The sequence below is a fragment of the Pseudophryne corroboree genome, chromosome 7 (assembly GCF_028390025.1).
Source record: "Pseudophryne corroboree isolate aPseCor3 chromosome 7, aPseCor3.hap2, whole genome shotgun sequence".
NCBI lineage: Eukaryota > Metazoa > Chordata > Amphibia > Anura > Myobatrachidae > Pseudophryne > Pseudophryne corroboree.
Window position 1 is genome coordinate 9,632,366 of NC_086450.1, and position 11,821 is coordinate 9,644,186.

Below are 11,821 nucleotides of genomic sequence, written 5' to 3' on the forward strand. Positions count from 1 at the left end.
GGAAATCACCTGACTCAAGCTGGCAGTGTCTGAACTCACTTCATAAGTTACTACTTTGAATGGTTTCAGTACCTTGCATAAAATGTAAAGTATTCTCTCCTGTGCTGAACTAAGGTACATCCCCCCTCCTCTCCCTTTGTCATGACTTGCTGTGTATGCTTGGATGGCTTCTTGCTTTTTAAAAGCTTTAGTAAATTTAACCCTCAGCAACCAAAGATTCTTTTGAGGAATCCTGGATAGGGGAAGAGTCAGTCTTAGAAAATTGGATGCAGGAGGCTACCTCCGATCATTAAGGTGGATATTAATGATGAAAGTGTTTGATATTGCATGTGCTGGGATAAGGATGAGAGATGGAAGCTAGTTGATGCTGGACTGTATGGTATTATTTTAGCATATTTTTCAGATTTTGATAAAAACTTTGTGTGAACTCACTACAAATGAAGTAACAGGGAGAAGGTTCCTAGATGGTTAAGGTCCCTATTTCTGGGTTGTTGTTTTTTTGGCTTTACAAACACTACAGATGACTTGACAATTGTCAAGATTTGGGTAAAAAAAAAATCCACGCATATGGGGTGGAATTTATGCCCAGGTATGACAATGGCCAACAGGCAAGAACTGATGCCACTGGTGCCTGACTTACACATACTGTACAACATCCTCATCATCAACATCCTCCTTAATGGCATCAGCTACACAAATATCCACCTCATCCTCTTGCATTTCCACAGTGGCATCTTTAATTTCTATGTCACCAGCTATGCTTGTGCTGCTCATCCCCACATTTACAGAGGGTGCAGAAATGGTGGAAGGAGGCTTCTCTAAGAGTACAGTATCAGAAGTGTCAGAGTCACACATAGTTAATGTAAACACCCTTAAACTCTCCTCTGGGATTTGTGACATTTCTGAACACACAGTTTGTTCTTCAGGCTTAGTGTTTTTTTTCTGCACATTTAACTATTTTACATTTGACACCTCTTCTAAACTCTGAGTAAGAAGGTGTTGCATCATCATGTGAGGTTACAGAAGAAGATGCCTGACTGACAGCAGTTATAGAACCACCAATCATAAATAAAGGCCAAGGCCTGAGTCTTTCCTTGCCACTGCATGTGGTGTATGCCATGTTGGCAATTTTATGTTTTGCAGCATAAACTTTCCCTTTATTAGAAGTGATTTTTTTCTCTAAAACATTATGGAATATTGGCCCTCATTCCGAGTCGTTCGCTCGGTATTTTTCTTCGCATCGCAGCGTTTTTCTGCTTAGTATGCATGCGCAATGTTCGCACTGCGACTGCGCCAAGTAATTTTGCTATGAAGATAGTATTTTTACTCACGGCTTTTTCTTCGCTCCGGCGATCGTAGTGTGATTGACAGGAAATGGGTGTTACTGGGCGGAAACACGGCGTTTTATGGGCGTGTGGATAAAAACGCTACCGTTTCCGGAAAAAACGCGGGAGTGGCTGGAGAAACGGAGGAGTGTCTGGCCGAACGCTGGGTGTGTTTGTGACGTCAAACCAGGAACGACAAGCACTGAACTGATCGCAGATGCCGAGTAAGGTTGAAGCTACTCAGAAACTGCTAAGTAGTTTGTAATCGCAATATTGCGAATACATCGTTCGCAATTTTAAGAAGCTAAGATTCACTCCCAGTAGGCGGCGGCTTAGCGTGTGTAACTCCGCTAAAATCGCCTTGCGAGCGAACAACTCGGAATGAGGGCCATTGTTTTAATTTCATGTGCTCTTTCTTAAACCATCTATTCCCATGAGCACCGGCTTAAGTAGATGCTGAAGAACTAGTATCATCATCATGACTGGTAGCAGCCACAGCACTAGTACTTGGTTGCTTCTCCTGCTCTTCTATTGACTGATTATGATCCATATCGACTCACAGCACTTATATTAGTGACTGCACTGGCTTCACTGTGACTGGCAGTGACTTCCTATTAGAAGTCCTACACACACAAAACAGTCCCATTGGGAGGTGTTTCCTCCCTCCGGGGCTGCCAGACCAGGCTGCGTAGAGAGCAAGCTTCCTGTAGGAAGCCACTCTTGGCCTTTTGTGGATCTCAGTCTAGCTTCTATGGGCAGCTGCCAATGCAGTCCATAGTAGCCGGTGTTTTGCACATGTACAGATCCATGTGTGCACCCACTGGTCCCGGTATATGCCAGATACAGTGTGTAGGTGGCGGGACCCAGCTGTCTCCTCACCTCTCCTCTCTGGTCACAACAGTAGCGGCAGTCTCCCTTCTACAAATAGGTAGGTGCTGCCGCTGTACATGACACAAAATTTTAAAGCTTTCAAAATTTATGTAAATGAACCCTAGTGTACCTAAAGCACATGCTCCCAGCAGTTATTTACAAACCAAACAACCCCATACACACACATGCACACCCATTCTCTGTACTCATTGTTGTTTAGTTTACTTGTAACTTATTTGCCCTTAATTTTGCCTTACCGTTCTACTTAGTCTGTGGCTACCAGCTCCAGCTCCTGATTCCTCTTCATGACAGAAGTCATAGTGCTGAGACATCCGCGCTGCTGCTGACTTCCTGCTCCCGGCTCCTCTGTGATGCTCCAGGAAGCCAAGGGGCACATGGGACTTTGTTTTGAAAACCTGCACAGTATCTACTGGAACATGGGTGGAGAGGGGGGAGCGGGGAAAAGAATCACACACACCCCTTGCTCTGCTGATTGGACAAAGCATGTCCTGGAGCAGGGGGGGAAGCAGGAAAGCACACTCTGCTGCTCCCCTTGCTCTGCTGATTGGCCAAAGCATGCGCTGAAGGAGGGGGAGAGCAGGAAAGCACAGTCTCCTCTCCTTGCCCTGCAGGACCTGGCCTTGTTTTTTGTCACTCCACTGCCATTGCGCTAGGGACTAACTTATGACACACTAAGGTATTGCGATACACAGTTTGAGAATCACTGACCTAAGGCATAAATAACTGGAGTAAGGATGCCATAGAACACCAGGCATGCATGTAAACAAATATCTCTTAACATATCTTTAAATTTGAGGACAATACTGTACATACCAAGGCAATTTAATGTCGGTTGCTGGGTAAATTTCACTATTTACATTGGCCATAACATAACCGAATTGATTTTGCAACATACTGTACATGATCTCATGTCCATTCATAACTAAGGGGAGATGTGTCAAGCCTTGAAGAGAGATAAATTGTAGTGGTTGCCCATAGCAACCAAACAACATCTCTCATCCTCTCGGGGGAAGGGGGGTTAGTGTAAGGCACTGGGGGGGGGGGGCTAACTCTAGCCACCACCCCCAGGGGGTTAAGGTTAGGGTAGAGGATGGGGGAGGGTAAAAATACTTACCCCCTCTGATTTCGGGATCTTCAATTTCATGATGCAAGTGTCGATCATGTGAACGCTGACATCCCGACCGCCGGGATGCTGTACCGAATCCAGTAACTAGGTAGACAGTCATTAGGTCGACGCCCATATGGTCAACATGGATTAGGTTGACAGGGTTAAAAGGTCAACATGAAATGGTTGAAACAAAAGAGGTAAAAACAAGTTTTTGACATTTTTGGGACGTCGTTTTCTATGTTTCATTATATAGGACCACAATTATTGCAAACGTAAACCCTCGCTTCACTCGCCACACTTCGGGCAAGGTTAGTATTCCCAGTCATAGTCCACATGGATGGTATATCAAGCAAAAATTTTAAAATATGTGAAAACCCCCCCAAAAAATTGTGTCGACCATTGTCATGTCAGTCTTCTGTACCTGAAGACCTTTATCATACTCTACTTTTTACCTGTTGACCTTTTAGCCCTGTGAACATTTTGACCATGTCGACCCATTGCTTGTCCCCATATGGGTCAATGACTGTCTATCTAGACACGGTCTATTTCTACATTGGAACCCCATTGTGCGTGCAATACAATAATAAACCACTTTGGATTCCCCTTTTTCCATATGGTCAACTTAGACAAAGCAAAAAATATCTTATTAAATTATTCTAAGTATATTATGTACAGCATCAAATGGGGGCATTGCCTATAGAAAAGAAACCAACCAAATGTAGAGTTTTTGTCATGAAAATAAAAACATGAATGGCTCTAATTTAAGGGAAATATTAATGCGTCCTGATGCCCCAGTAATCTTGGATACTGAAGACCAGCTCCCACAGACAAATCCAGGATGCTATCGCTGCATTGGCTTCACAACATATAGAAGTATCCCGACTGGAAATTGGTGAAATTACCCGTATACGGGTAAGGATCAACACACGACACTGGTCGATGTGTACTTTGGATTTTATCATCTGTGTATTAATGTGTCTTTGCTTATACACTGGAAAGACGATTAGGCTATTTCATGATCGGATGGCCAACCTCCGTTCACCAGTTCGAGTGGCACTTAGTATTGGTTTCTCTGGGTAAACCGGCAGAGAGACACTTTGTTGAGAAAAACCATCAACTGCCATCTTCAAAATGTATGCTCACTGACATCTCCACATACGTTTGGGGAAATGTAATCACTTTTGTGCAGTGTTAAGTAGGATGGCCAATTCCGAGATCAGAATTGGTGGGATCTCAGGATTTTGGCCTTAAATTGGGCAGGATTCAATCTCGGGATTGGAATTTATAATCCCAGGATTTTGGGAGTATACCACCACCTGGTTTCCGGGCAGCATTGAGCATCTTCAGCAGGCTTCAATGCTGCCCGGCTCCCCCTGACTCCGGCTGTGCACATTACATAGAAACATAGAATTTGACGGCAGATAAGAACCACTTGGCCCATCTAGTCGGCCCCTTTTTTTATTTTATTTTTTTTTACATAATTTTTTTCTCTAACCTTGTTTGATACTTATTTCTTTGTAAGGATATCCTTATGTCTATCCCATGCATGTTTAAATTGCTCCACTGTCTTAGCCTCTACCACCTCTGATGGGAGGCTATTCCACTTGTCCACTACCCTTTCTGTGGAGTCATTTTTCCTCAAATTTCCCCTGCACCTCCCCCCTCCAGTCTCAGTGCATGTCCTCGTGTCCTATTGCTTCTCTTCATTTGGAGAATGTTTCCCTCCTGGACTTTGTTAAAACCCTTGATATATTTACAGTTTCTAATGTATTAATATCCTTTTGAAGATATGGCCTCCAGAATTGAACACAGTATTCTAGATTAGGCCGTACCAATGACCTATACAGTGGAATTATTACTTCTTTCTTTCTGCTGCTGATTCCTCTCCCAAAGCAGCCAAGCATCTGACTAGCCTTCCTCATTGCTTTGTTACATTGCTTACCTGCCTTTAAGTCACCTGAAATAGTGACTCCTAGATCCCTTTCCTCTTCAGTAATTTCCAGTATACTGCCATTAATACTATATTTATCCTTTATGTTACCTGAGATAGTGACTCCTAGATCCCTTTCCTCCTCAGTAGTTCCCAGTATAGTGCCATTAATACTATATTTATCCTTTATGTCACCCGAAATAGTGACTCCTAGATCCCTTTCCTCCTCAGTAGTTTCCAGTATGGTGCCATTAATACTATATTTATCCTTTATGTCACCTGAAATAGTGACTCTAGATCCCTTTCCTCCTCAGTAGTTTCCAGTAAGGTCCCATTAATACTATATTTAGCCTTTGGATTTTTGAGACCCAAGTGCATGATTTTGCATTTTTTGGCATTAAACTGTAATTGCCACACTCTTGACCATTCCTCTAATCTACCTAGATCCTCAATCATTTGTTTTACCCCACCTGGTGTGTCTACCCTGTTGCATACATTTGTGTCATCTGCAGAAAGGCATACTTTCCCTTTAATGCCATTTGCAATGTCACCAATGAAGATATTAAAAAGCACTGGTCCAAGTACAGATCCCTGGGGTACTCCACTGGTAACATTTCCCTCCTGTGAATGCACTCCATTTACCACAACTCTCTGTTTTCTATCCTTCAACCAAGATCTTATCCATTCAATAATCCCAGTATCCAGTCCCAAACTTCCAAGTTTATTTAGCAGTCTGCGATGTGGAACAGTGTCAAAAGCCTTACTAAAGTCTAGATAAGCTATATCCATGGCCCCACCTTTATCCATCCATTGCACAGCATGTCGCCCGGACCACCCACATCTCACCATCCTCAGTAAGTTAAATGCAGGGGACGCTGAGATGTTGTGTGGGCTAGGCTGGGTGGGGTGGGGTGGGGTTACAACATTGAATAATTTAATTAATTTTAAAACCATCAACCCAATCCTGTGTATCCTGGGAATCCTTGGATTGATACAGTAGTTTTTCAATCCCAAATCCCGGGATTGCAAAAAATGGCCCGGGATTGGCCTCCATGGTATAAAGTTGTTTTTGTTGCACACCCAATGTACTGTGTTTAATAACATTTCAGAAAAATCATTCTATTCATTCAATAAAATTGCATTGTTATAGCTGTAATTCAATCAGCATAAATTATTGTGATATTGACTGTTACACTGAATTGACTTTTATGTACATTCTCTTCACTTTCCGACTGTATTTTGGAGGGGAACGATACACTGTCATGTGCACCTAAAAGTGCTGATTATTTATTTACTGACACCAGCAACTAACCGTGGGCCCATGACAGCTAAACGTTGACAGAGAGGGGTAACAGAGACTGAACGTTCTCGGCCTCAGTATAGAGTGAAAATAGAAATACTATAGATTGTTTGTACTAAGCGAGATTCTTATTGTTTTAGCAGTGCACATCCAGCAATGGGCACAGTATATAAGGGCAGCTGTGCGTCTCATTCCACAGTACCGAGGCTTTAGCACAAAAACTCCAGGAAAATGGGCAAGGTAAAAGATGGATTTATTTTTATTTTTTTATTATGATTTAAAATTGATACAATAAATATGACATTTCCGTGTAAGTATGCTGATATGTGTATGCTGACAATCTTCATATTAAGCAGAAAGGTAATATATAGAGGTATCTGCATATAAAACGTTAAAATGAAAATACATAATTTTGAGGCATGGTACAGATGTCTCTTGTGCCAGAAGAACATGACTAATTACTAAGTGTTAATGGTCCAATGCCTTAATCAGTGTAATTAACATTTACAGTAACATGATTAACTCTCTGTGGTCACCTCTTTATAGTTATAATAACATACACAGGACAAGCACACACAAAAAAAGGAAAAATGCCAACAGTTTTATTTTATCTGGAATTTTCTTGATTAACGTCTCCGCTCTCCAATATTTTTTATTTCCACATTTCACTCATTTTTGTTTTATCTCTAACGTAGTCAGTTCTTTTATTGCTGAATACATGAGTGTCTGGTCATTTCAGATCATCTTCTACGAGGACAAGAACTTCCAGGGCCGCTCCTACGAGAGCAGCTCTGACTGTTCCGACCTGCACTCGTACTTCAACCGCTGCAACTCCATCCGCGTGGAGAATGGGAACTGGATGCTGTACGAACGCGCCAACTACAGCGGGCACCAGTACTTCCTGAGGAGGGGGGAGTACCCTGACTTCCAGCAGTGGCTGGGGTTCAATGACTCCATCAGGTCCTGCCGCATCATTCCCCAGGTATTCATTCTGTTGATCTAACCTGACAATAAATAGCATATCAATAAAAGTTTTAACTATATGTACAGATGGAGCCTCATTCATCTAGCCTTCTCTGCTGCACCTAGGTGCACCAAGGATTATTAGCATAAGCCGTTCATCTATTGTTCTCAGATGCAATACAATTCGGAGAAAACAATACATCAGGGGATTAAGTCATTACAGCAGGGGATTAAGTCCAACAGCACTGGCTCAATTACTCCTATTAGAGGGATAGATGTGCAGGGCTCCATCTGTATTTTGCACGAATGCCCTGGCCAGATATCGGGTATTTTTTCTACAATTTTTTAATCTTTCATAAACTCAAGTGTATTCTTCCTAGTTGTTTTTAAATTAAAAAGATTATCTAGTTTAAATGATTATAATTCCATTGTTTTCACTTAGAGTTCTATATACTAAGCCTTGGACGGAGATAAATGACTAGCCAACTAGCTTCTAACTGTGATTTTTTTAAGCACAGCCTGTGGCATGGCAGTTAGGAGCTGATTGGCTGGTACTTTATCTCTGACTTAGTAAATAGACCCCGTAGTCATTTATTAAGAGTTTTGAGAGAATGATCTTGTGACACCGTAAGAGCGGCATCATATAGATCAATTGTAGATCAACTGAGGATGCTGTTCTAATGGACCTCCAATACAGTTATCTTTAAAGTCATCTAGCTCTGCCTTCAGTACCACCATATCCACTGTTTAATTGGCAGGTTTCAGAAGATCAGATACAGTGGGACCCCGTGTAACTGGCTGCTAGATTTTTGGATTGTCTGCAGTCGGTCAAGATAGATACCTCACTTTTGTCTGAGCTTACAGTATATTAAACACAGGAGACCATCAGCAGTGTGTTTTTATGCCCCGTTTTATATTCTTTGTATACTGTATGTCTGATAGCATTTCACGCTCAGCGTCTAGTACAATAGTACAATTTGCAGATGACAGTATAGTAGTTGGGCTGATTTACTGGTGGGGATGAAGTTAGAGGTGGAGCTTCTTGTTAAGTGGGGGGAGACTAAATATATATCTTTAAATGGTAAGAAAACGAAAGAGGTAGTGATAGATTTTCAAGAAATCTAAGAAAAATACCCCTCAGTCATTACTCTTGAATTGCAGGGAGATAGAGATGGTCAGTGGATTTAAGTTTTTAGGAGTTGAATTGATGATATATCGTGGTCTTCACACATTTCATTTGAAGTTGGGAAGGCTCATCAATGCCTTTCTTCTTAAGAAGACATTAGGTTTGCCAAGGTGACTCTTACAAGTTTTATCGTTGTGTAACCACGAGTTTTTTGACCAGTGCGGTACAGGAAGTCCACTCGTTCTGACTGTGAATCTATAGTCAGAGTGGTTAAAGGCTATTAACCAAACTGCACCATAATACATCTCCTCGCTCATCTCAAAATATCTCAGTCCCTACTAGACCTCTCCGCTCTGCACAAGATCTGCGTCTCTCATCCATACGTATTACTTGTTCACCACTCAAAATTACAGGACTTTATTCATGCTTCACCCACTCTGTGGAATGCACTCCCACGCACAATAAGACTCACCTCTAGTCTTCAAACCTTTAAACGTTCCCTGAAAACTCACCTCTTCAGACAAGCCTATCAAATTCCAGACGCACCCACATAACCTTCAATGCTTCCTTATCTAATCTTATCTAATCACATCCTCTCTGTACAGTACACATAACCTCACATTTTGTCTTCCAACATTGCTGGGTGATCATATCATACAACCCATTAAGAACCTAGCAATCTGGTGGACCATTATGCAATAGGTACAGTAGCATCTATCCTTGTGTATCAATGCCTATTTCCCTATAGATTGTAAACTTGTGAGCAGGGCCCTCCTACCTCTATGTCTGTCTGTTTTTGCCCAGTTTTGTTCTATTACTGTTGTTCTAATTGTAAAGTGCAACAGAATATGTTGCGCTATATAAGAAACTGCTAATAAATAATAAAGAATTTGAGAACCATTAGCAAATCTCTGCCCAAGTTGGAGGACATTTTCACTTGGAGAAGCTTATTAAAATCAAATAAGATAATTGCTAATCCTTAGTCTCCTTACTGCCCTCTAAAAAGGTTATAGGTGTCTCACATGTTGTGCCAGCTGATCGCAAAATAGTTTATTTTCTTCTGTGATGGGTAGTTTAGATTTTTAATGATTTTTTTTTCCGTCTTCGAAAATCACAATGTAATTTCACTTCTGCATATTTTTTAAATTATAGTGACAATAAAATTGCATATCTATTGCTTCAGTCTAATAACTTTGCTGCAGTTATGTATGTACAGTATATTATGATAAAATTGCAACCTGATCTAAATGAGGTCATCACACATATTTGCATAATGTCCTGATCATGGCTGTGGCCCGTGATCCCTGCACATTGGGTGAAACGTGCATGTGCGTATCGACAGAGACAAAGGGAGTCAATCCGACCCAATCACTCACTGCAGTTTCTCGCAGTGCAGCGATCGGGTTGGAACAGCGCATGCGCCGGCACTGCAGTGCGCCGGCACATGCCAGCCGTCGTTGCCTAGCGATCGCCTCTAAGGCAGAGGCGGTCGCTGGGCGGGAAGGGGCTGGACGATGGCATGAAGCCGCCGTTTTGGGGGCACGGTCCGGCCAACGCAGGTGTGGCCGGACCATTGGGGGGGCAGGCCACGGCAGCTGCGTGACATCACGCGCAGCCGCTGCAGCCTGGAAAGCGACGAATAGCTCCCGGCCAGCACGCTAAAGATGCGCTGGTCGGGAGCTACTCTTGAAGTGCAAAGGCATCGCCGCTGTGCGATGCCTTTGCACTTCTGTGGGGGGGGGGGGGCGGCACTGACATGCGGGGCGGACTAGCCCTGTGCTGGGCGTCCCCCCGCATGCCAGTGTGAATGATCGTAGCTGTGCTAAATTTAGCACAGCTACGATCAACTCGGAATGACCCCCAAAGACTGGGAATGGGGATGAATGGGATGGCAGGAGGAGGGAGTGGAATGGGCAGATTGGTTGCCGGGATGGAATGGCTGAGGGGACTTGGCAGGCACCATGTCCCTTTATTTACCAGTACATTATATACTATATAAGCGCTTTCGAATGAAGAAATTAGACAACGAATCATAACTTTACTAACAATATTTTTGCCATTTTTTTCCCAGCATCGTGGAACCTTCAGGCTCAGGATCTATGAGAGGGAAGAATTCAGAGGCCAGATGATGGAGTTCTCAGAAGACTGTCCACAAGTCCATGAAGAATTTAATTACCATGATATCAACTCCTGCAATGTTCTTGAGGGACACTGGATCTTCTACGAGCAGCCAAACTACAGGGGACGTCAGTACTACCTGAGACCCGCAGAGTACCGGCGGTACACCGAGTGGGGAGCCGTCACCCCTAGAATTGGCTCTTTCAGAAGAGTTCAGGAATTATTTTGAAAACATTTAGCATAAAATGTATGTTAATCAATAAACTAAATAATAATAATAATAAAGTATAACAAAAAAATACAAAAAGGTGTTGTTAATATGTTATTGGTTGAAAGTATAGGTGGGCCTTGAATCATGTGAAAATAATAAAAAGCTAAGTAAAGAAGAATAAACATTAAGGATAAGGTACCACATGCTCTTGTACTACAGACTGCTTATAAGAAATCAACAGATAAAAAATACAGTACATGGTTAAAGATCATAATAAGTTAATAATATTAAGGGCAAATTCCCACAGTAAGACACGAATGGCCCGATTCAGCATGGAATGATGTCGGGTCTGGACCATTTCTGGGGTGGGTCACAGCCGCTGCAAGCCTAAACATGGTGGGTAGCCATCTGCCTTCTCAGCTAGGCTGTGTAGGCGGAGGGCAACCCTAAACATCGCCATCAAGCAATGCTTGCGGGAGGGGGGAGGGGCAGGACACGGCATGCGGAGCAGACACGCCCTGTGCTGAGCATCCCCCCGCATGTCAGAGTAAAGGGTTGCAGGGGTGCGATTTTTCACACATCTACAACCGATGCTGAATTTGGCTCTAATAGTCTGATAATGGAATGATCAGGGATTACGCTCTACACAGTATTACAGGAAATCTTTAACGATCACCATGGGGAATAGCCGCTTCCCCATACATTTAGCCACACTCCCTGCACCAACTGTAACTACCAGATACAGCAGCATAAGGAAAGCCAGCACTCATGTCAGTAGGGAAACAGAGGATTATTGCAACAACATTTGACAGAACAATTGCGTGTCTCTCTTTCCTTCCTCTGCCATCA

General features: G+C 42.7%; 1 protein-coding gene across 4 annotated transcripts; it reads left to right on the forward strand.

Moving 5' to 3' along the window:
* The first annotated feature begins 6,785 nt into the window (after positions 1-6,785).
* Positions 6,786-10,990, forward strand: LOC134943243 (gamma-crystallin 1). 4 transcript variants are annotated; one of them, XM_063932191.1, is made up of 4 exons: positions 6,786-6,794; positions 7,294-7,536; positions 8,036-8,038; positions 10,715-10,990. In XM_063932191.1, the coding sequence occupies exons 1-4, from the start codon at positions 6,786-6,788 to the stop codon at positions 10,988-10,990; spliced, it is 531 nt and encodes a 176-aa protein (XP_063788261.1). The 4 variants fall into 4 exon arrangements, with proteins under 4 accessions (XP_063788261.1, XP_063788263.1, XP_063788262.1 ...); XM_063932193.1 differs by lacking the exon at positions 8,036-8,038 and adding an exon at positions 8,399-8,412 and having other exon boundaries at positions 10,732-10,990; XM_063932192.1 differs by lacking the exon at positions 8,036-8,038.
* The last annotated feature ends 831 nt before the right edge of the window (positions 10,991-11,821 follow it).

Coding starts and splice junctions, on each gene's coding strand:
- LOC134943243 (XM_063932190.1), top strand. CDS start 7,273: ATGAGTGTCTGGTCATTTCAGATCATCTTCTACGAGGACAAGAACTTC. Junction 7,537..10,714: donor CCTGCCGCATCATTCCCCAG/GTATTCATTCTG, acceptor TTTTTTTCCCAG/CATCGTGGAACCTTCAGGCT.